At 54.1% G+C, this 25138-nt stretch overlaps 1 protein-coding gene across 21 annotated transcripts in view; it reads left to right on the forward strand.

The window, feature by feature from the left end:
* Positions 1 to 25138, forward strand: part of Nrxn2 (neurexin 2) — a 114839-nt gene that overhangs the window by 83726 nt on the left and 5975 nt on the right. For 17 of the 21 annotated variants that reach the window (XM_013347865.2, XM_013347866.2, XM_005351820.2 and 14 more), the window contains 5 exons: positions 4053 to 4234; positions 8676 to 8847; positions 12625 to 12714; positions 15668 to 15993; positions 17942 to 18020. In XM_013347865.2, coding sequence (XP_013203319.1) covers positions 4053 to 4234; positions 8676 to 8847; positions 12625 to 12714; positions 15668 to 15993; positions 17942 to 18020 — 849 coding nt within the window. The remainder of the gene's footprint in view (positions 1 to 4052; positions 4235 to 8675; positions 8848 to 12624; positions 12715 to 15667; positions 15994 to 17941; positions 18021 to 25138) is intronic. The other 4 variants (XM_013347867.2, XM_026781014.1, XM_013347862.2 and 1 more) reach the window with 1 other exon arrangement.

Here is a 25138-nt window from a genome sequence, read left to right on the forward strand (position 1 = left end):
CATGTGTGTTGATTCTGGGGGCTATCATGTGTGTTGATTCTGGGGGCTATCATGTATGTTGATTCTGGGGGCTATCATGTGTGTTGATTCTGGGGCCTATTCTGTGTGTTGATTCTGGGGACTATCCTGTGTGTTGATTCTGGGGGCTATCATATATGTTGATTCTGGGAACTATCATGTGTGTTGGTCCTGGGGGCTAACATATATGTTGATTCTGGGGATGGGTATGTCAACTTGGAACTGACTGAACAGTGTATGGCCAGGAGGAGTTAGGAGTTGAGGAGGTATGCAGATGCAGATAAACAGAGAGTTGAAGCCGGGTGGTGGTGGTGCAAGCCTTTAATCCCAGCAATCGGGAGGCAGAGACAGGCGGGAGGCAGAGACAGGCGGATCTCTGAGTTCAGGCCAGTCTGATCTACAAGAGCTAGTTCTAGGACAGGCTCCAAAGCTAAACAGAGAAACTCTGTCTCTTGAAAAAAAAAAAACCCAAACCAAAAACAAACAAACAAACAAAAACAAAACCCCACAAACAAACAAACAAAAAACAAATAAAAAATTCCCCATAGAGTTGAGTTCAGGGGTCTGGACCTGTGCAGCCCCACTCCCTGACTGTAGCGGTCCTCCTGGGAAGATTTGTTGGTGACAGAAAGCACCTAAGATGCAGGATTTTCTGGGTTCTACTGGATCATCTGACCATTCTAGGTCTTCAGAAGGCTTTTGTTATAGCTTCTGTTGCTACTGGGGCACTGGCAGGCATAGCGGCTGCACATGTACTTTTGGCCCTGGGGCATGACTGCATGGGTGGTTTTTACATGGGATGACTTGTTGTGAGTCTGGGTTCCCTAACCATTGTTAATGGTTGGCTGGCTGTTTTCTCTCTAGACTGTAGGTGTGTGTGTGTGTGTGTGTGTGTTTGTGGTGTTGACTAATAATCATTTCCAGTATTTTATGACTGAGTTTCAGGATCTAGGAGGCATTGAGGAAACTGTGTTGGATGTGGGCAGAAGGTGCTAATCTTGGGCCTGTGGCATATTATGTCTGATTAGAAACTCTCTTGCCGTGGGCCTCAGTGATGTGGGTCTGGCCAGCATGCTATGTACAGTGGGCTCCCTATTTCCCAGCGTGGAAAAGAACTGGTCTACACCAGCCTTGGGCAATACTGGGGCTTGCTTTAGGCCCCTCTGCTTCTCAGATCCTTTCTGGATGCTGTCAACACTTGGAGTGTTGTCCTGGCCACTAAGGCTGCCTTGCCTTCTTGGTGGAGTCCAGGGCAGGGCCAGGGACAGTTTGCTTGCCTGGCTGAGCTGCGGGAAGGGAAGCGCCTCCCGAGCGTGGCCGGAGGGGCGGGACTTGGCAGAAACCCCGCCTCCTGCACCCGACCTCCTTCTTAAGCCAAGCCCCCTGTCCCCGCCCGTGCGGAATCCGTGGTGCTGGAGAGAGAAATGTCTCCCCGGGGTAATTACTGCAGCCCCAGCCCAATAAACCATTCATCCTTCCCCTCTTCTGTCCGAGAAGTGTCTCTCCAACCTGGCTCCCCCCACAGTATAATAAACGCCCTTCGGCTTTAACAGGTCCGCCCAGCACAGTAAACTGTCTGCAGTGTGAGAACAGCTGGATCATAAATCCTGGGGGAGGCCGGGGCTGGGGAATGGGGAGGACTGGGGCGCAGACGCCCATCCGCACCTCGCCGGCTCCTGCCCTTGGCCGCCCGCGGAGGCCTGTCTTTGTGCGTTTATCGCCACGTTTCCCCCCGTGCCGCGACTCCTGTGATGGGGTCTACCTCTCCTGTCTGTGGCTTTGTTGCAGTAGGGTGCGTCGCCTCCCGTGCGCTGGTGTAGGTCTAGGTGTGCGATACTTGGAGCTGTGTCTGATTGTAAGGCCTGGGACTTGGATTGTGGGCACGCATCCCAGACCTCTTCGGCTTCCATGTCTAACCCGGCACCTGGTTTGAGTTGTTGCGGTGCTCTCTGCTCTGGCGCGGCGCTATCCTTGGCGATGAGCGTGCTGTGTGGCATCCAGCGGGGAAAACCCGCAGGAAGGGCCGCCTCCTTAGACCTGGCAGGTTTGGGGGCAGACCCCACGCAAATGTGTGAGTCTGGTGTTCCTTCCCTGGTGTGAGAGGACCAAGAGAGACCCTGGAGCCCAGGGGTCAGGAAGTGTGTAGAGGAAGGTCACCATCTCTGCTCCCCCAACCCTACCCCCTAAATTCTACGTGTAGCTTGTGAGTGGAGGGTAGAGGGAGGACCCTGGGTATTATGGTTGTCATGGAAACAGCCGATTTTCTGGAGTGCTGCAGTGTTGGGAGCTGGGAGACTGAACTGGCTGAGGCATAGCTGTTTGGTTCTGGCCTCCAGGCCCAGTCCTTTCTAGACAGGCAGGTAACCTGCACTGAGTGTAGAGGTGATGTTCACTGTACACCCCTCGCTGGAACCGGAACTCAACTGAAGGCCCAACCTTCCCCACTGTGGCTTTAGGTATGGAGGAGAGACACCTCAGCTTGCAGGGGCAGAGCTGGTTTCCCGCTGTCTGCTGGGGTGCTTTCCAAACTACAGTCTGCAAAAAGAGGACCATTTTAGACATCCTTGTGGGTTTTCCTTGTCTTCCCTTCTCCTGGGGTCCCTTCCCATTTTTAGAAGACAATGTAGGTTGTCTGGGGAGCGACAGGGATGGGTCCCTTCCCCACTCTAGTCTCACCACCTCTGGCACCCAGGCTGCAGCTTTCCCTTCCCTTCCCAGCCTTCCACACTTGGTGAGCACCCACTCCAAGGCACGCAGAAGTCACTGCTCCTATGGGGACCTAGAGTTCCTAGGATGACTGCCTGGACTATAAGGGGGCTACTGGGTGAGAGACCCCCCGGTCCTTGCTTCCCCCAGACCAGAGTTCTCCACCTCTGGGTTCTCTTCTGGTCTGCCCCAGCTTCTGCCCTCAGGCCCCATCTGCATCTCTTTCTCTCTGGCTAAGTCTTCCCTTGAACCCCTTTCTGCACCCCAAGAAGTGCCTTGAGAGGAGTCGTTAGTAGCTAATGATTTAATCAAGCATTTTATGAATCTCATCTGCTCTGTTTATGTCCTAAAGAATGCAAGATGAGGCTTTCCCCTTCCCTTCCTGCAGGCCCAAGAGTCTAGTCCTTCAGGCCCCCAGACAAGGCTCCCTTCCCGGAAACTGGGTGACCAGCCCCCCTCCCACTCCCATCTCCACCCCCAGGGAGCTCAGTCAGCCGCAGGAGGGAACATGGCGACTAATGGGGTTTATTTTGGGGCTGAGATCGTTAGGGACCTCACACCCGCCCCCGGCAGCCGGATGGCGAAGAGGAGAGGGGGAAGAAGAGAGAGGGTGGGGTGGGGGAGGGCTGGGAGAGGGAGCCTACATCTCAGGCTCCCACTCTCCTGCTTCTCTCTCCTACATCCCTCTCTGTCCTTCTCTGTCCATCTGTCTCTCTGCCTCCTTCCTCCTCTGGCTGTCAACTCTCCCCATCCCCCCATGTTTGCCTCCTTTCTGGGCAGGATTCCAGGCCTTTGGGCTTTGGCACCCAGGTACCCTTGCCTGAGGGTGGAAACAAGGATCCCTGGACAAACCAGGAAGATCCCAGGGGGCTGGGAGAGGACGGAGGGGCTGGCGTTGGCAAGGTGCCAGAGATGAGCATGAGTCACAGCTGCCCACAGCCCTGCTCATCTTCCCGCCATCACTTGAGACTCCCTCTTGCCTCTGATGCTTGGCTCTGGTCCCAAAGAAGCACTTGGGAGAAGTTGAGCTGGTCAAAAGCAGGTCTCAGGTCCTTCCTGCACAGGGCATTCTTGCTGTCTGGGTCTTTTTGAAGCCTTTCTCTGGTCACTCCCTGTGTTACCTGTATTGCTGTAATTAAAGCTAGGCTTCTGTCTGTGTGCGTGTATGTGCACAGGTTCTCACTTGAGCATCCGGAATTACAGGGTTGGTGGCTCCCATGGGCTTCATCGCTGAAGCCTTGTGCCCTAACCCTGGTACCCTCAGGCTCTGGCCCCATCCAACCACAGGAACCCGCTGACTTTTCTTCTCCATTTCCTTCTCTCTGCAGCTGGGACCACATACATCTTTGGGAAGGGGGGAGCGCTTATCACCTACACATGGCCCCCGAATGACCGGCCCAGCACGAGGATGGACCGCCTGGCTGTGGGCTTCAGCACCCATCAGCGGAGCGCCGTACTGGTGCGAGTGGACAGCGCCTCCGGCCTTGGGGACTACCTGCAGCTGCACATTGTAAGGACCTGGGCCGAGCCCCTCTCCCTGCCACCCAGCTCCGCTGTTGATGCCACTTCATATCTGTCCCTCATGGGGAGCACTTAGGGCCCTACTCACCCATTTCTTGAAGTTCTTTTGAGACTCAGTCCCTTCCTGGTCACTCAAGAGTCACCCATCTGATATACAGACCAGCTGTGTCTCCCAGCCATCCAAGGTGTCTGTAAGCTCCCCAGACACCTACTACTGTAACCTGCAGAAATGTGCTCACCTTTACGGTGTCTCTGGGCCATTTCTGTTCACTGTACCCCAGCCTGTCCCTCTCCTCCCTCACACCTCTCTGTCCTACAGCGGCCATCTGTGTCTCTTTGCCTTGACTTGGAATCCCGCCCCTGCCTTTACCATACCTGCGACCTCTGTTCCATGACCTTTGCATTCCCAGCAGACCCTTGACCAGGTCTTTCCCACAGATTCTGCTCATGTTCCTTCCTCACTGGTCTCCCAGCTGAGCCCCACACCCCATTAGTCTATAGTCAGTTTATCCCTTTTCCTTTCTTACTCGGTGTACCTTACACCTCTCCCCATGACCTCTGACCCTGCCCCACACCCTTCCCTGTGATCTCTGACCCTGTTTCACACCCTACCCTGTGACCTCTGATGGCACCCCATTCCCTTCCCTGTGTCCTCTGGCCCTGTCCATACCTTTCTCTGTGACCTCTTACCCTGTTCCACACCCTACCTTGTGACCTCTGACCTTGACCCACACCCTTCCCCGTGACCTCTGGCCCTGCTCCACACCCTTTCCTCTGACCTCTGGCCCTGTGCCATACCTTTCTCTGTGACCTCTGGCCCTGCCTTATACCCTTCCCTGTGACCTCTGACCCCACCCCATTCCCTTCCCTGTGTCCTCTGGCCCTGTCCATACCTTTCTCTGTGACCTCTTACCCTGTTCCACATCCTACCTTGTGACCTCTGACCTTGACCCACACCCTTCCCCGTGACCTCTGGCCCTGCTCCACACCCTTTCCGCTGACCTCTGGCCCTGTGCCATACCTTTCTCTGTGACCTCTGGCCCTGCCTTATACCCTTCCCTGTGACCTCTGACCCCGCCCCATACCCTTTCCTGTGACCTTTGACCTTGTCAGATTTCATTTCTGAGTTTAACCTCTCCTTCACCTCTTCCTCCTCCAAGGTCTTAAGTCCCAGACCCTGACTTCAGCCTCCAACTCTGTACTGGGCTCCTTTTTCCCTCACCTTCCTGTTTGCATCCCACTTGCTGGCCCTGGCCAGAGCCCTGAGCTTTGAGGGTAGGACAGGCTGACCAGGCTCTGTGTGCCAGTTGGGGAGCCCTGGGAAGAATTGGGAGGGCAGAGAAAAACAGAGGAGGAGGCTTGTTCCTCACCTGAGTAAGGATGGGGCTCCTGGCCCCTCCCACACAACAGCTCTCCAGGTGGAGGTCTGCACCCCTCCTCCAACACTGGGCTGTGAAGGGAGAAGACCCAGGGGAAGGCATCCTGGAAGCAAGCATGGCTGTGGCAGTGGCAAGTGACAGGCGAGATTCCCAGGAGGGAAGGGCGTGGAGGAAAGCATAGGGAGTGAGCCGGAGCCAGGGTTGGGAAGAGGCCTCAAACCTGTGGGCAGCAGGGCCATGATGGGTATGTAGTGTTGTGACGGGAGAGATGGCAGTGAGTCGAGGTGACCAGGGTGTCCCTGGGCCAGTGGTCCCTGCAGAATGTGGCTATGCATTTACCATTCTCCAGGGAGTGGAGTTTGCTGTGTCCTCAGTAGCCTGTCTGTGTGGTGCCACCTGGTTTCCTTGAGTTGTCTGTTTGAGCTAGTCCTGTCTCTTCGGTCTGTGAGGGCATGTGTGGCTTTGGAGTTGATGGCATGAGTGAGTTTGAAGCCCAGTACATTCTCTTTCTTTGCTCTGTGTCTATGCAAGTCCCTGCAGCTCTCTGAGCCTCAGTTTCCCCAGGTGTGTGGGACACTGAGAGGGCAGAGACTTAATTAGGTCACCTGCAGCGTCCTGGTCATCTGTGACTAGCCACCTGGGCAGTGTGTGAGAGTCTGGGCTTGCGGGGTTAGGGGATGATGCGTCCTCCCAGAGCAGGAAGGGCAGGAAGTCTGTGAGGTGAGCTGTCCTTCTTCTTTCCCTCAAGCCTCCCCTGGTGCAGGGCTGTGAGGGAGGCAGCTAGGCCTAGGTGCTGCAGAGGATGGGGGAGGACGCTGAGAAGGGTGGAGGTCCCAGGAGAGGCTGGCAGTGAGGGGGAGTTGGGTACCAGATGGGCTCCGAGCCCCTTGGGGGCAGCCCCAAGCCCCCTCCTCCCCCAGTGACACATCAGCTCCCACCACAGCGTCGTTAGCAGTTCTCAGAGAGTGGGGAGGCGGCAGCAAAATAAGAGAAAAGCAATTTGACGTTTCTAATAAAGCGTCGCTCCACTTTGCCAAATTAATTTTGACTCCCATAATTATTTGCTGTAGGAGCGGCCGCGTTCTCCCCACCGCCGCCTAATGAGGTAATTGGGGAATTAGGAATTAATGACTTTAACAGAAGTGACAACTGACTTCACATCGGAAGCAGCTCTGGGGAGCTGCCTCTCCCCCGGAGTGCACAGCTCCAAGCTTGGCTGCCTCCTAGGAAACCCAGGTGTCCTGCCTTCCAGCTCCTCTAGCCAGCCCTCTGGCAGTCCAACTCCCAGTCTGCCAGCGCCCTTGACCATTGTCACTGCCCAGGCGGGGCCTCGTGAGGGGGAGGAGCCCTCAGAGACATCCAAGGGGCTGATACTATTCTGGGTGGTATCATTCCTAACAATAGTAACCAGGAGGCTTGGCTGTTCCCTTGCCTGTGTGGGGAGCAGATGATGATCGCGTTTCCCTGGGGATGTTGTCGGTCTGTGGGCGGTGCATGGGCGGGGCTTGCTAAGGCTGTTCGCAAGGCCGCCTCAGTTTCCTTACTTTACCTCCTTGGAGGTGGATGACAGTGTGTGTGCACATGTGTGTGCATACAGGTGTGTGTGGCTTGTTACCGATCTTAGGATGGGGAGAACTGAACCCCACAAGTGGGAAATAGATAGCCGTGGGGACCATAGCTGCAAACACTGGTCTTCAACTCTGTCCTGCCCCTCAGCCCAGCCCTCACCTGGCTGCGCCTTCCCTACCCGCACCCCCAGGCTTTCAGCTCTCTTTAGATGTAGCTGACAACCAAAGGGTTTTCTTGCTCAGGCTGGAATGGGGTCTTTCACTGTGTTCATATACTAGACTGGGTCCTCGAGAGTGATCCAGGGGCCCGAAGGAGCCTCCACCTCCTTGTCCTGTGGGAGGAGGGTCAGGAGCTGATTCTTGCTGTGTTCATGATGGCTGCTGGGAGATATAGGGGGATTAGCTTAGGGCTTAGTGGGCCTTCCACCGTGTGGTGAGACACCGTGGACCTGAAGGCAGGATAGCCTTAGCATCTCTCATGCTGCACCCCTCAGCTCTGAATGAGTGTCTTCCAGACTAGTAGGCTAGAGACAAGAGCAAGGGTTTTGGAGGTGGGCCAGCTGGGTTTCAGATGCTGGGTCCTTTCTTGTGAGCTGAGACTGAGACAGTCCTTAAGCCCAGCCTTAGTTTCTTCCCGGGTAAAATGTGACTCTGCAGGTTCTCCCAGGACTACTGTGTGTGCTCTTGTGGACTCAGCAAAACCCCTCCTCTCACTTCAGCACCACTGGCCAAATTATTGTGGGTTGGACCCCAGGTGGCCTCTTCAGGGTTTCCTGTGTGTCTGGTTCCTGAGGTTGTGGGCTCTTTGCTTCCTTTCTGCAGGCCTTAGTCTTTATCTGTCTTCTGCCTGCTCCCTCAAGCCCCCAGTCCCACCCCAACACCCCAAGACCTTCCTTTAATAAAGCTGGCATAGCTCTATGACTCGCTTTTCTTCCCTTGCCCCTCACCCGCTTCCAGAGTCCAGGCTACCCCTGATTCCATAGCTGCTGAGGTCAGAGGTCAGTCTTGGGACCAGACTGGGGTCTGGGGGTTCATCCTGGCCTCCGAGACTGTGAACCCTCCTATTGTGATGTCTTAGGGAGGCTTCCACCTCCTTGTCGTCCCCATGTGGACTCTAGGGGCCCTTGCATAGCATAGGTGCTCAGGACACATCTCCAAATATTCTGGATGAGCCTGAGGGCAAGAGACAGGGGACTTGTGGAAAGGGCTCCATGACTGGTTCCCTAAGGAGTGGAAAGGGCTCCGTGACTGGTTCTGCAGCCCTAGGGAGTGGTCCACAACTGATAAGCCTCCAGGATGTTCTGAGGCCTGCATATGCTAGAGGGAAAACCTGCCCACTGCCCTGGGCAGTTAAGACCTGAGGAGGTGCTTTAGAAAACTCGTGGAAGGCTGTTGAGAGAGGGCTTTGAGAATCTCTGAAGAGTTGTACAGGAATAGATATTGGCCTCCTCCCCATTGCTGACCTCTCCCTCCCCGTCCCCAGGACCAGGGCACTGTTGGGGTGATTTTTAATGTGGGCACCGACGACATTACCATTGATGAGCCCAACGCCATCGTGAGTGACGGCAAATATCACGTGGTGCGATTTACTCGAAGTGGTGGCAATGCCACCCTGCAGGTGGACAGCTGGCCAGTCAACGAACGGTACCCAGCAGGTAGGTGGCACAGATCCGCAGCGGAGACAGAGCGGCAACAAGGTGGTACAGGGTGGGGTCAGGCAGCCTCTGAGTGAAATGCTGTGGGGCGTGGCTAAGTGGAGAGGCTTGGGGGGAAGGGCGTGGCTATGGAAGCGATTGGGTGAAACCCAGGTGGGGGCGTTGCTAAGAAAAAAGAGATGTGAGGGTCCAGAGGTAAGCTGGTGATTTGGGGAGAGGATATTATTTGGGTGAGGTTGCAAGGTCAGAATCCAGTTTGAGAAAAGACAAAGGAGGGTAGAATTAGGGGATGTCTGATACCATTGAGGAAAGGTAGATTTAGAAAAGAGGGGCAGGGTGGAAATGGTGAGACCCATGCAGAAGTCTAGGAGAGAGATTCACAAGTTAATAAACACATATTGGCAGGAGGCAAACCATTCCCCAAAACAGAACCAGACAAAGACCCAAAGTCAACCTCTGGAGATGCTGGAGAGAAGAGATGCCTAGAGACAGGATCCTAGTGTTTCAGGCAGTAAGGGGTCATGGTGGAAGGGAGAGAGAAAAGACAGAGTTCAAAGGAGGGTCAGACACCTTCAGTAGCCATCAGAGGCAACACAAAAGATTCCAGGATCTGTGCCTGGCCTGGGAACCCAGAGATGAAGACACAGAGAGACTTAGTTCCTAGGACCACAGCGGTGGTCAAGGACAAATCAAGGTCTTAGGAACCCAGGGGAGGGAGGAGGATGAGGCCATGGGGTGGGGGTTGGAAGCACAGGAGGGAGCCTTAGGGTGAGAGGAAGCCAGAGGAGGAGTGATGGAGGGTTCTGGAAATAGTCACAGAGACATCTGCAGAGATGGAGGCAGCTCCAGGATTGATGCAGAGAGATGCGGAGATGCTGACACAGACTCAGCTAGGGAGAGAAGAGGTGGACAGAGCCCTGCAAGAGGCAGACCAAGAGGGAGGGAGGGAGGAACACTGCAGGGAGAAGGCCAGGGACTCAGAGCTGTGCATGCCTGCTGCCTGTTACACAGGACCCCACTGAGTAGCAGGATCACCACCTGTGACCTCCATTGTCCTCGCCAGAATGACAGACATGAGCAGGACAAACCCTCAGGCTCACTCATGCTAAAACACAGAAGCCAGTACAGACAGGCTCAGGACTCACAGTCCCTTGAGATAAGAACTCCCCACATCCTCCTAGCAAACAGAGGCTGACATACTTGTAGGGCAGCCTGATATTCAGATGACCTCAGACATTCAGACAGTGACATGGATCCACAAGAAAACAGTTCTGTAGAGGGATGCTTGTCTACCCCAAAACCCTGGGTGTGTGTGGGGTCTGACATGCTAACTCTCCCACACAGGCCTGTCTGTGCTCCCTGTTCTCCTAGCCACAGCAGACCTTGATAGCCTAGGGCATCAGAGTTCTCTCTGTCTCAGGGGAACAGGTCCAGTCCTTTGTAATAGTGAAGACATTGGCCTGTGCTGGACAGGGCATGAAGAGTTCACCATGCCCAGTCAGGCCTTATGCCCAGAGGAGCAGGCCAGAGCCTAGGAGGAAGGCATGATATCTGCTCTCCTCTGCCAGAGCCCCTGGATAGGGATAGGGAAAGGTATATGTCATCCCTTTCTTGCAAATCTGGGTATCTTTTAATCTTTTTGGGGGATGGGGGCAGGTGCTCTTTACATAGCCCTGGGGGTCCTGGAACTCACTATATAGACCAGACTGGCCTGGAATTTACAGAGTGCCTCCTGAGTGCTGGGATTAAAGGGGTGTGCCACCACTACCAGCTAAAGCTGGGTCTCATGAGGGTTTGGTTGCTCCTGTGTGCACTGTGATGGTAGCTCCTAAATTATTACGGAGGCCACTACAGCACTGAGGCGTGGCCCCACACCTATCTTGTTTGTTTGAGATAGGGTCTCACTCTGTAGCCCTGGCTGGCCTAGAATTTGCTATAAGACCAGGCTGGCCTTGAACTCACAGAGACCCACTTGTGTCTGCCCTTAGAGTATTGGGATTAAAGGTGTGCACCACTATACCGGGCCTCCCACAGCCTCTGGGTTCTGGCTCAGTGGGACCTGAGATCTAATACTGGATCTCTATTGGTAGATAACATGACCTGGGCCAAGTCATGTAACCTCTCTGAGTCTATAGGGAAGGCAGGGTTCATTGCCCCAAAGCTCTTAAGGGTGCATCCTGCATGTGCACGTGAGCATAAGCATAGGTGATCCAGAGAGCTATTCATAAGCAGGTATAGGCCTTCCTGTAGCCATGTGGTGCAGACAGGAGGAATGCCCCTGCCTCTGCATGAGTGGTTTAAATAAATGGAGTGGCCATATTTTCAAAGGAGATCATGTCGCTGTCCACTGTGGTAGGTTCACGGAGAAACACCGAAAGGCACGTTGACAAGCCCCTTCCACATAGGTGTGCATGCACTCTCTCTCTCTCTCTCTCTCTCTCTCTCTCTCTCTCTCCTTTCCTGTCTCAAGGGTAGGAGCTTGAGAGTGGAAAGAACAGGTGGGTATCCAGATGGGGAGACCAGGATGGAGAGGGGCGGAGCTAAAACTGGGGGAAGGAGTTTGAAGGAGAAAGGCTGAGGAGCTGGCAGATGAGGGAGAGAAATGGGGCCAAGGCTGGGTCAGAGGATGGAGAGGGGCGGAGCCTGGCTTTGCACAGAGCCTGACCATATTGAAGCGGGACTGAGATGAAGACGACAGCAGGGTAAAGGCCAGGGCAGAGCAGGGAACAGGCAATGGCCAAGGAGAGCAACAGGAGATGGGATGAGAGGGCTGTGGAGAAAGGGGGGTTCAGTCTGGGTGAGGCTCAGTGGATACCAGCAGTGAGGTCCTGAATCTGTAGAGAACCTAGCGATCGCACCCATGCACACATGAACCCCAGTGGCGAATTTGCGAAGGTGTTCTTGAAGGTGCTGGTCCAGGACGTAGGCTCGTGCGGGTGGCAAGTGAGAGCAGGAGAGAGTTCAAGCACCTAGCTCCCCCTCTCCGCATGGCCTTTCACCCCGTTGCCTGTGGGCATCCCCAGCCCTGCTCTGTAGCAGCAACCAGGAGTGCAGGGATCCGGGACCAGGTGAGCAGGCAGAAGCAGCTTGCAGGGAGAAAAGGAGGAGGTCTAGGGTGAGGGGACAGAGACCAAGGAGGAAGGGTATGGTTGGCCAGGGGTGTGGAAGGAGGTGGGAACCGGTGATGGGGCAGCTGGGAGCTGAGTACAGGAGATAATGGGAGCTGGCAATGACTTTGAGAAGTGGTTTAAGGCTCAGTGAAATGAGTGTGCCGGGCACCCCCTTAAATGCTGCATAAACCCTGCTTAACCCACCCCTCCCACGTCTAAACCACCCTGTAAACGCAGTAACCAGCTGGACCGCCCCCTAACTTAAACCTGCTAAACGCCCCGCCCCCACCCCACCATCTTTGGGGTGGTGAAGGAAGTGGGCTCAGCCTCAACAGCTTGACTAGATAAACTTGTTTAACCTCTGACCTTCCAGCTGCGGGGTTTTCTTTCTTGTTTGTTCTTTTTTTTCTTTTCCTTTCTGCTTCCTTTCCCTTTTCTTGGTTTTCCCTCTCCTTTGGGTTACTCTCGCCCCCAGGGTGGGGCCGGCTCTGGTGGAGCCTAGGGAGGGGGCCCCTGGGAGAGGAGCGACCCAGCATTCTCCCTGCCTCCCTCCTTCCTGTTGGATGTGGCTGCTTGCTGGGGTCTCCTGAGAACTGCATAATTAACGTTCTAAAGCCTTTGGACTGCGCTGCCTGAGAAACCTACTGTCTTTCTAAACTTTTCCAAGGAAACTTTGATAACGAGCGCCTGGCGATTGCTAGACAGAGAATCCCCTACCGGCTTGGTCGAGTAGTAGATGAGTGGCTGCTCGACAAAGGTAATTAACCAGAATTAATTAATTAATTAACTAACTAACTAACTTTAAAAACACTATCTTAAAGGTGCAGAGCTCTCTCCCCCGCCCCTTCGCTCCTTTGTCGTGCCCATCCCCAAGGGAAGGGACTGTTGTCAGGGCAGGATGCTCCCTTCCGCCCCCTGCGCTCTGGTGCTGAGAGGTGGTTTGGGAATAGGGAAGAGACAGCCTGGTGTCTTCCTAGACTGGCCCTTGAAAGATGGCGGTGCCCTCGGCACGTGCTGAGCTATGACGTTGGCAGCAGGAGGGGACACAGGCTAGAAAGCCGGGTCCCTCTGGCCAATTTCACCTAAGGGATTTAGTAAAGGGCCATGGGACACCTAAAGGTGGGGGGAAGGGTTTGGGAAGCAAGGAAGGCTCAGCAGGCGATCCTGAGGAGAAAGGACGAGCTGGAGCCTCTAAGGCCTTGGTCTCAGGCCCCTTAGAAGTAGTTCAGTCTGACGGGAGAAAGGGAAGGCGCGGCGCTCTCTTAGGGATTCTTTGACATTTCTGCCGCTGGCCTGCTGAGAAGACAGAGTGGGTCCCTAAGAGGCCCTTAAGTGGCAAGTGAGGTACTGCTATGTGAGAGGGAAGGCTTCTTGTCACCAGGGGAAGTTGGGGGCCAAGGGCATAGCAGTGTTATTCCTGTTGGAGGAGGGGCGAGCTCTGTACCTCTAAGGCTAAACTCTAGTGGGGAGCAGAAGTACTAAACCACCACTTAACCAGCTGATAACTGTGCTCTAAATGTCCATGGGACTTTCCCCAATAAAATCCCCCAAAGTAAATTCCAGCCCCTGAACCTATGGGGCCTAAACACGCTGATAACCAGATGTGATAAACCCACAGCAGGACACAAAAGTTAAAGGGACTGTAACAGACATGGCTAAAACCTGCAGCCCCCAGCCGCACTGGGCTGCTCTCTCCAGCGGGGCGAACTTTAACCCTTTGAGGCATTCATGACAGGTGGGGGCAGAGGCCTTGGCCTCCTCTCCTTTATCCACCCTCCCCTCCTAGAATCAGAAAGGCCAAGGGAGGAGCCTGGGCTGAGGCTGGAACAACTGTGGTACCCACCCCCCAGGTAGGTAGGGAGAGCTGTTAGAGAAGAAGATGACTTGGGGGACCCTGGAGAAGGGAGGAGCTCCTTGGCCCTCACTAGTGGCAACCACACCTTCTCCTTAAGCCTATGTTTAGTTTACTCTTCTAGAAGAGAAGGAGGAGCTCACTCTTGGCCCAGTACTGACCCTGTGAGCCTAGCTCCCTCCTTGGTCTTGGTTCAGCCCACTTCATCTGCACCGTGAGAAGGCATAGGCTGTTCCAGTTCGGGGTTGCATGGTCTTGGAGGGGATATTTTCTTGTCAGTTGCTGGGATACAGTAGGGGCTCAATAAATGTTTATGGAATAGCTCCACTTTCCACTTCTGGAACATCTGGAGCAGCAGATCCAGGGGGTGTAGTAAAGAGACCTGCAGCCCAGCAGGTTCGACTTCCAGAAGTCCACCGTGGACATTAGTTTTATAAAGGCTCTGAGAAGACTTCCTGGGAAGGCATTCATTTCACGGAGAACTCATCTGGCCCTTAGGACCCTTCTCCTCTTTGTTCTCATTAGAATTCTTAGGCAGCAGCCTCTGCCTGTGTGGGCTGGGCTCCACATATGTAAGGAAGCATGGCTGTTGGAGGGGGCATCTCTACTTGAGCCTGAAGGAGGAGGGTGCTGGGGAGGAGAGTCTGAGTAAGGGGGCTGTGGAGACACTAATGACACATCCTCGGTTGGACAGACGTTTGGGAGTCCTGGAGAGCCTGTTTCTAAAGAGACTATGGGTCACACGTTGGACTGTCTCAGCCCAGGTTTGGGGGGCAGGGGTCACAGGTTTCTAACTCTAAACAGATCTCTAACGAGGTACTAACCTGAGGCTAACAAGGGTTAAGGCAGGCCTTAAATGAAAGCAGCTGAAGGTCCGTGGGAGAGTGGGGCACAGTTGTACTCCATCTGCCCCCTCCCCAATAACACCACAACCAAAGTTAAATCTAAACTTAAAAATAATAAATATCTTTTCTAAAAAAAAAAACAACAACAACAACAAAAAAAAACAAACCAAACCAACAAACTCAGAGGGTTAAACTGACCCCCCCAGGTTCACTAAAACCAAAGCAAGCAGCCAAGCTCCCTGCAGGGGCCATTCAGAGGCATATAACACTGCCAAGTGCAGGGCCGGGTTGAAGCTGGAGCAGTTATATTGGCTGTCAGCAAGCCAAGCAAGGTCCCTTTAACATTTTCCTTTTCTGGGCTTGCACGTCCATACTGGGGGAAGGGTTGTGTTCCCCAGGGCCTGCCCCGGGCTAGACAGCCTGACCAGCCATCACAGGGCACTATGGGTGAACCAGCTCGGAGCAGACCCACACTCTCTGTCCCCCAACTTGTTGCTTCCTCTGCTCACACTTACCAAGTCTACCTTGGCCTGGCAGGACTCCCTTCTGTCTCTGTCTCGGTTGCTACGGTCTACTGCTTTGGAGGACACCATGGCTTGGGGCTGGACATTGGGTGGGATGTTTGGGAGAGCCGAGAGAGAAGCCGGGGTGGAACTAAAGGATAAGGAAAAGGGGTGCTAGCCCCCGGGAGGGATCAGAAAGGGGGGCAGGTGCAGGTGGAGAGGCATGTGCATGGTGGGAACAGGGGGTGACCAGGCTCCCTTTCCTAGCCCATGCGTGTCCTGGCGACCCTCTCCTGTGGGGGTCCCACGTGACCAGGCTAGGGGCTCTGGTTAACAAGGACTTTCCCTTGGTTGTCTGCCTCTTCCTCATTCCTCCCCCATCTGCGTGCTGGCTCCCTCCTGGCTTCCACCTCCTCCCCCTGCTCTCTCCACTCTCCCATCCCTTCCTGGCCTACCTGGACTGCCTGCCTCTCCTCTGTCTGCTCCTCCCACCCCATCCTCAACCCCCAGGACGCCAGCTGACCATCTTCAACAGCCAGGCTGCCATCAAGATTGGGGGCCGGGATCAGGGCCGCCCCTTCCAGGGCCAGGTGTCCGGCCTCTACTACAATGGGCTCAAGGTACTGGCGCTGGCCGCCGAGAGCGACCCCAACGTGCGGACCGAAGGCCACCTACGCCTAGTAGGAGAGGGGCCATCCGTGCTGCTCAGTGCGGAGACCACTGCCACCACCCTGCTGGCTGACATGGCCACCACCATCATGGAGACCACCACCACCATGGCCACCACCACCACTCGCCGGGGCCGCTCCCCCACAATGAGGGACAGCACCACCCAGGTGAGACCCCTTCTGGGCCAGGGAAGGTTCAAGGGGCTTTGGAAGTGGGATGGTTCTGGAGATAGCTCCTTCTGACCTTCTTGTTGTGGTAATGGTTCAGGAGAAGAAGGTCCTCACATGGTAATCAGTGATACTGGCCATACAGGGGTGACCACTGTTTCTAGGGGGTCCAGAATTGAGGGCAGTTGACTGGAGAAGCCCATACATCCTAGCCTGAGAAGGGAAATCTGCATGCAGATCGAGGGAATAGTGAAGAGGGTGACCATTCCAGAGCTTAGTGGGCCAACTGGAGTTGGATGGTGGCATCTTGGGCTAAGATGACACACTGGAGTGGTGACATGCAATCTCCCAGGGCAGAGGCTGGTAGAGGCTAGGAGCAGCCTCTGCCTATGCTGGAGTCTCTCTTGGGTGACACAGGCCAAGACTAAGTCCTTGGCCTTCACATATCTCCTACACGTGACTTGGAGCTAGAACCAAGCACCTCAACTGGCTAGGCCTCTGCCTCCTCCCTGGAGTGTGTGCTCTGAATGGCCGTGTAGAGTTCCTTGTGCCTTATCTACACACACAGCCATCGGCAGTTCAGGAGCTCCCTGGATCTGGTTGGAGTTTAGAGGGGGCCACACCAAGGACACAAGGCTCTGAGCAGCAGCCAGGTCTGGTTTTTTGGGTGTATGGGACTGCCCAACAGCTAGGTTCCCTATATGTCACCAATGCCTGTGCTGAGTACTGGTTATGGAGGGCTTGTACCTGTCACAGTGACCTAGCTGAGCCACCTCAACTCCATAGTGCTTCCGTCTCCCCTCCCCAAGTCACTGCTTTGGTTATTGAGCCTGCAGGCCCAGAAGAATCTTGGGGTGTCCATGAGGACATTTCTCCCCACTCCAGTCTGTTTTCAGCTTCCCCCAGGGTTAGGATTGCTGGGTTCCAGGCTCTTCTTTCTTTTCAGTCTGTCTTGTAGAGACCCTGGGCTAGGCTGGCTAGGAGAGAGAGAGACAATCTATAAGGTTCCTCTGATGCCCAGAGATCTGGGGGATCTGAATGCCCAGGGACTTTTCTCTAGGGAGTGGAGAGCCCTAAGAGGAAGGCCTAGGCTCCCCTGGACTGGCTGCCTGCCCACCCAGGCCTTCCAAATCACATCTGATCTTAATAGAAGAGGGTAAGCAGACCAGCCGTATGGGAAAGAGTGGATAGCCCCAGAGAGATACTGGGGCCGGTGGAAAGAAAGGGGGCAAGGGAATAAGAGTCCATGATTTGTCCTTGGGCAAGGGCTGTTGGTCTAAAATGGAAGCTAGGGAGCAGTAGGATGGGGCTCTCTCACCCTGGGTCTTGACCCTGGCGTAGTCTCCCAGCCTCCCTTCCTCCTTGGACTTTGGGTCTCCCTCTGTGGCTCTCTTTCCTAACCCCCCTGAGCTTCCCCTCCCCCTCGGGCTCACTCATCTCAGGGATCCTCTTTCTTTGCAATCAGGAGGAGAGAAAATGCTGACAAAGTCGACTCCTGTTGTCATGGCAACCATAGCCCTAATTATTGTGCGGAGCCTGGTTCTCTCTGTGGAAGGGGGTTGGGAAAGATGAGAAGTGATGGGATGGGGAAGCTGGAGATGGGGAACCCTCCAGTCCCTGATCCCCCGTCTCTGTGCCATGGCCCTGCCCCAAGCACCCTGGACCCTGGGTATACACCAAATAGCCCAAGTGGGATCCCATCCCCCGCCTCTCCAGTGTAAAGGACTCAACACATGTCTGATCCTTGAGGGCCATGGGGACCACAAGGCTGGCTCTGTTTAGCATCCTTTAGCATGGGAAATTGAGAGATCAAGTCACAAGTGATGAGAGGACTGGGCTTGGCTTTGGGCTTCTTTTCTGTGCTGCCCTCCAACCCTGGGAAGCAGCTGTGGGATCTGCTCACCCACTGGAACTCTCTGTTTTCCTATTCCTCCCCTTATTCCCCCAGAACACAGATGACCTCCTGGTGGCCTCGGCTGAGTGTCCAAGCGATGATGAGGACCTGGAGGAGTGTGAGCCTAGTACTGGTGAGTGCCTTTCCCCCCTCCCCTGCCCCGGGCCCCTGCGACGCTGCTGGGGAGGGGGGCGACTGTCTACCACCTGGCCCCAGCCCAGGGTGTGCTGCAGGCTTTAGCTCTCTCCTGCAGTCCTTTTGTAACTCAGAAGACCCCAAGTCCCTCACATGCCCTCTAACAAGGTGCCTTTTGGTGTCCCATCCTTGGGGATAGTGAAGTCTTTAGCTGGGTTCCTAGGGGTGGAGAGCCAAGAGGAATTGGGAGAAAAGAGGGAGATGTGGTTGTAGAAACATGAGGAACTGCAACTCCCATTAGTTCTGAAATGGGAGGTGAGGAACTACAATTCCCACCAGCCTTCAGGTCCAAAACTACAACTCCCATCAGCCCTGAAGATTGGCGCTCTCTTGGCCATTCATTGAGGTCTCTGTTGGTGCTCCCTTGACCTCCTGCTCAGCCTCAGGGACTTACCTGGTGTTCTTGAAAGGGTTCCCAGGTTGTCAGGCCAAGGTGGGCAGTTGCTCCATGGAACCTCTGTATCAGGGCCAGACATACAGTCCCCCTGGGGAGATCCTAGCTTGAGGTGGCTGTAGGAGAGCAAGCTGTGGGAAGGGCTTCCTGAGCAGTGGTGACACAGGACTCTGCAAGGCTGCAGCTACAGAGAGAAGCTGAGCAAGTTGGAGTGGAGGCGCTTTGCATGTTGGCTGAGAGCATGGGAGTCGGGTGGCCTGTGGTTGTTGGGCTGCTCGTCTGAGCAGGTTGACAGTGGCCGAGCATTGGGGGATGGGCACTGGGGGCCGAGAGCAAGACTGGAAAAGGACTGACTGAATGTGGCCGGTGGGAGCTTCCCGTTGGGGAGCACAGGCCTTGGCTACAGCCTGGATGAGCCCTTGGGAGTAGAGGGGACACCCACATCTCATGCTTGGCTTCCCAGAGACTTCTCTACACTACCTTGCCATGGTTGTACCTGGGCTAGAAGTTTCAACAAGGCTGGGGTAGGTGCATGCAGGGATGGAGAAGGCTGTGAATCCGACCTGGAGTCAGGGATCTGGAGGGCCTATCAGCTCCAGAAGAGACACTGAAGCCGAGGGCAGGCTGCCACCCAGTTAGAGTGTGGGTAGATAGGGAACAGTCATAGACAGTGGAGCCTTTGGGTCCTGGTCACAGAGCAGGAGTGGAGACCTCCATACCCACAGGCTGATGCCCTTCCCTGTATCTCTCTCGTCCCCAGTAGTCCAGAGCTGAGTGGGGCTGTTCTGTGGTCCTGCACCAGGGGCACTTGTGGGAAGTGCCAGCTTCTGGGCAGGAAAGCCTCTCTGTCCACAGCTCAGGGCCTGTGCTTCTGGGAGCAGACTCTCCTCTGCAGGAGGCCCCTCTGCTGGGAGCCACCCCTTCTCCTCTACACTGCAGACCCTTGGGCATGAGGCCTGTCCACAGCACCGCCCAGCACTGTCTAACCCATCAAAGCCATGGACAGTGACTGGGGATTCCTACAGCCGGCTTTGCCATAAATGGCTACAAGGAATGACCTGTGAGAATTCTGGGTAGGGAATGCCATGGAGAAGGGGTGCAGCCTCACCTTTCCTTCTGGGACACAAGCTCTGTGATGATAGATTTCTGCTCTACCTCAACACACACACACACACACACACACACACACACACACACACACACACACACTGCTGGCTGGGGCCATACCCAGAGGGTCTAATGCCCCAGCCCAGAGTCTATCTAGGAGCTTGGGCATGACCTACAGTGTGCTCTGCTCTCTGTTGTCCTGAGCTATTTCAGGCTCTGTTAGAATAAGAGGGTATGGTGGTCCTGAAGGGTCATCTGCCCCAAGTCAGGGCTCCCAGAAATCACTGACCGCGTACCATTCTTCTGTAAAAAGAGCCACCGTGTGAGGGGAAGGTAATGGAGGTGAAGAAGGACTGGAGACTGGGAGTGGGGAGGGCTGGTGTGTGGCCCAGCTTTGAAAATAAGCCCCGATGGCAGCAGCGCTGAGTGGTCCTCGGAGTGCCCAGGGCACTCACCTACATCATAATATTCCATAGCTTTGGAATGCCCACTGTCCTCATCTCCCCATGGGAAGCCAGGCAGGGACCAAGATGACTTCGGGGTGCCCTGGCTGGCCTGGACCATGTTCCCCCACCTCTCATCCTGGCCTCTCCAATCAGAGTCCACTTTGGGGCTCCAGGATAAGGAAGCTTCTGTACAGCACCAGGGGCTTGGCTAGTGACAGGCTGCCAGAGCCTGACCCTAGGGTGTCTCCCCTCCCCGCTTCCAGATCTTCATCCCTGGATGGGCGTGTGGACCGTGGGACCATCCCTGTTTGGCCTGTCCACCTCCCATCCCTTCCCTTCACTCAGCCCCTCCACAGACTCCGAGTCCTGTTCTCTCCCTGCCTAGTGAGCCTGTCATCTAGTGCATTCTTTCTCTCAAGGCTGGAGGGTCAGTCACACCGAGTATTGTTAGAATTTTCCCTAGCGGGAGTTCCTTTAAGAAAGGACACACACCCACAGTTGGTAATATGGCATACCACGCTTGCTGGCCCAGATGTCCTGGCCTATACATTATATTTCCAGCCTGGCCCCTGCAGGACTGTGGACTTTGTACTCCTGAAACAGGAAGAACACAAAGACTTATATCCACAGAGGCATAAATCCATATGCACACACATGTGCTCTGACCAGGGGAGCACACACGTACACTCATATATACATAATCACACACATGTACTGGAAGATCACATATTGCTACACACACACACACACACCATGTAAAGTGCAAACCATTTACACCCAGATCAACAGAGGCACATAGATGCTTAGATCCAAAGAGTCATGTGCGTGCCCAGATAGATGCCCTGACACCCAGGTACAGCCCTGAGAAGTCCAGAGAAACACAAAGCTGTGTAGTGTACACAGTCCCATGAAGCATGCTGTGTACCAGAGGCACTGAGTGTCTCACGTGTATGTGTAGAGCTTCCCGAACACCCAGAGATGCCTCCCAGCTGCTGGCCTGCTCAGCCCCAGAGAGTCACACTTGCACGCGCGCAGCTGCACGAAGGCATCCACACTCAGGGCTATGTGGAAACACACGCTGAGACCCACAGAGGCAGCTTTCACATGCTCACATCTGTCCATGCATAAGACATGCTCTGAGGCAGCAAATCTCAGACATCATGCACTTGGGGCATGCACACTCACCTGACTCTCAGAGTACACGCCTTGTGACATGTCCTTGAACTCATGGCTGGACGTCCATTCTTAGCTCACAAAGGCATTTATCTGTGGACTGAGCCACCCGTGTAACACTCGCTCACTTATGTGTGCAGACCACAGTTTCACATACACGATCGGACTCCCAGATGTTCACATATTTCCTAACCACAGACACAGCATTCGTGTTTAGGCATGGAACGCTCTCATGGAAGCATGCACACACGTCTTCTTCCACAGAAGTGCCCCTCATGTCTGTGTGCACAGGTGTCACATTTCTGTCCACCCGTGGAGGGAGGTACTCATAGACCTACAAGTTTGTCCCCGCAGAAGGGGCCTCTACACACCAAGGTGTGAATATGTACTAAGACCAAAAGAGCACGGGTTTGTGTTGTCAGAGGGGGCGCCAGTACTCAGATCCCAGAAATCTTTCCTGCGTATGTACAATTTGTTCATCCTCATAGACCTGCACCCCCACACTGTCCTCAAGAGAGGGGACCTTGAGAAGCATATCCATACATGCACACACACACATTTAGACTGAGACTCTGTGAGGCATATGTACACACACACTCAGTCTCACAGATATGTACACGTGTATATATTCTCCACAGAGACACACATGTTGGACATACACAAGTATGTCCATATTCACTCAGACCCCCAAAAAGGCACACACACACACACACACACACACATGCACCCACCCACACACAGGCCTGAAATGGCCCACACAAATGCTCACAGACACAGGTGTATCTGCTCAGTGGTGCACATATAGCGGCACACAGATGAGCACACGCTTATTTGCAGACCTGTATGGCATCTGCACACTCAGACTCAGTGTCTGCTGTGTGTTCCTTCCCAGGGGTGTGTACACAGCCATCCAGACGCACAAGGACACACCTACATGCCCAGGGTCACCCAGTTTTGTAGACATGCACATGCGCTTAGGGGCATGTGCCTAGGAGAGTGGAAACAGACTTTTCTATGTGTACAGGTTCACATGTGCCAGAAGAACACCAGTGCCATGCCTTTACCCTACACACACTCCTCCTTAGTGCCACCCACCCAGGAACGAGACCCTCAGAAGCATATGCAGGCCTCATCCCACAGGCACACAGAAGCACGTGTCCGGATTCCCAGGAGCTTCCAGAGTGGCACTAGTTGGTATAATGGACACGCCACAACCTCTGAGGTTTAACAGAGACCTGCAGTCTTTTTCCCGTGAGTTATGAACAATGCTTCTGACTGATGGGAGCTGTTCTAGTAATGACTCAGGGCCCCATCTCCTTCCATCTTGTGTCTGTGTCATCTTTAACTCATGGCTTCTCAAGGTGCAGGAATGAGTAAGGGGTTAGAAGCGGGAGGTTTCCATGGGCTGGGCCCGGGAGAGGCTCTTCCTGTCCACATTGTGTTCCAAACCTGTAGCTCAGTCCTAGAGCCACCGCTGAGCTTCCGAGATGGCCCAGAAGCCACCACCTTATTGTGCTCCTATGTAGAAACACATACAAGTTTGAGGACCAGCTAGAGAATGTTTCGCCTAAATCTAGCCTGTCTGGTCACCAAGAATCTATTTCATGTCTCAAGAATCTATTTCATGTCACTCCAAGAATGACAAAAGTCTTATGCCAAGAGGTTGTTTGTAGGGGATGGTGGCTTTCTCTGACCCACCCAGACCTGCCTCCTCTGGTCTCTAGACTATGAACTGAAGTGAATATTTATCTCACTTCTTCCAACACACCCCTAAAGTACAATGGTTCTGCAGAGGTAGCCCCTACAACACAAGCTCATTCACAAAAGAAAAGAGGTTGGGTGTCATGGGGAGCACCTGTAGTTTTAGCACTTGGGGAGTGGAGGCAACAGGATTGTAAATTCAAGGTCAACTTGGAGTATGGACCTTGCCCACTGCCACCTCCAAAAGGAGGTAAGACCAATGAAAGCTGGGCAGCACATGGTGGTGTCAGGGTCGTATTCATGCACACAGCACACATGCCTTAGCACAGGAGAGGAAACCCATGCTTTGCTGGGCCAGCAGGCTTTCGGCTGCTGCTCTGCCAGGCAGAATGTCCCCATCCTTATCCTCCATGGCCTTTCACGGGTTTGGGGAGAGATGTTCTCCTTGGCTGTGTGTAAGTGCAGACATCCCACACTAGTTTGCGCATCTCTGGTGGCTTCGAGGCTTAGTCACGGCAGCCACACCACAGCCCTAATCTCTATCCACCCCCATGTCTTCTCTTGTTTCTCTGCTCCTACCTTCGTCATAGTGCCATGACTGTCTTGAGGACACTTTAAATGGTAGGTGGGGCGACCACTCCTACACTGGGTAGAAAAGACCCTCACTCCTTGAGAAGGTCTCTCTCATCGGCCCCTGAGCCCCTTTCCGTCTTTACTCCTGTGTGGGATTGGGAGCAATGGTTCTTCTGACCTCTGCAGGAGTCACATGTCGAGATTGGCATCTTCCTTCCCTCCAAGCCTGCAGGATAGCCAATTCTTGTTTAAGTTGATGTGGTACCATGTTGCCAGAAGAGGAACATTAGAGCTGGCAATCCTGGGCCCTGCCCTCATACTTTCCCTTAGCACCTCAGCCTGGCAAGTTGGTACAGGATTGTTTGTACCAAATCTGCCACAGTGGCATGCGGATTTTTATCTTTCCTGCCTCCTATCCTTTCCCTGAATTGTCACTTGAATGCCATGGCATTTTGTTACCATGACATTCATTTCGGGGGCCAAAGTCTGTCTACCAGGTAATATTTGTCCCTATAATAGATAAGCCCTGAACCTTAGTGGTTAATGCAAGAGAACTTTCTCACGCAGGACTACCCTCCCTGGGCTCGGCCCAGAAGGCACAGCAGGAACCCACATTCCCTCCATCTGTGGCACCTAGTGTGGAGGATGGAACACCAAAGACTGTTAGGGACAAAGAACTAATACTTAGCAATTGGGCCATTCTCAGTAGTTAGGGATGCTGGGAAATGTAGTCTAGATGTCAAGGTTCAGAAGGAATATATTTATTTTATGGGGTAGTAAACTGCTTGTGCTCAGAGCCACGGCGTTTTGCTTGCATATTCTGAGAGACACATCCACATGGCGTGTACACAAAACCCATGCCTCAGGCTTGCAGGCAGCAGACATAGAGATCCATTCACATGGACACGTCTGCTCACACGCACTGACACACACACAGGTGTCTCCGATCCATGAAGGTTGATGTGCTTAGGAGTTTATGCTCGTGGATGTAGAAACGCACACGCATCTTCGTAGGAGGTATGCATCTGAGAGTGTGTGTTCGCATACATGTGCACATACCCTCCCGTTGACCCTGAAGCCACTCTGGCCCCGCCCTTGCCATGCTGGCGTTGCAGGTGCAGAGGGATATCATCCTTCAGGCTACAGCCCAGGCATACTTCTCTGCTAAACAGGTGAGTAGGGATGGAATCTAGCCAGTGCTCTGCTTGTTTGGCAGTGTATCCTGGGCCTTGATGTGGGCTGTGTCTGCCCAGAGGAGAGTGGCCATGTGACTTGCCAAGATACGGACCTACAGAGCTGTGTCTATGTGTATGTGGGGGGGGGCTGCCTTTTCTCCTAATCCACTGAAATGCTGACCTTGCCCCTCATGGCTTGGGAAGGGCCCTCAGCACTGGTAGATGGGGTCTCAGTCACCAGAAGACTTAGCCTGGGGCATCCTGATTCTCAGATCCAGATTCTTCTGTGGGGGTAGACATATCTTGATTGGATAGAAATTGGGGTTCATAGGTAGATTTTTTTTTAGACAATATTCCACATTGTAGCCCAGGCTGGCCTCAAACTTATGGACTCATGGTGATCCTCCTGCCTCAGCCTCCCGAGTAATGGAATTAACAGGTATGAGCCACTGCACAGAGCTTTATGGGTAGAGTTCTCATTCAGGCT

Source organism: Microtus ochrogaster, chromosome 8 (assembly GCF_000317375.1).
Source record: "Microtus ochrogaster isolate Prairie Vole_2 chromosome 8, MicOch1.0, whole genome shotgun sequence".
Classification (NCBI taxonomy): Eukaryota; Metazoa; Chordata; class Mammalia; order Rodentia; family Cricetidae; genus Microtus; species Microtus ochrogaster.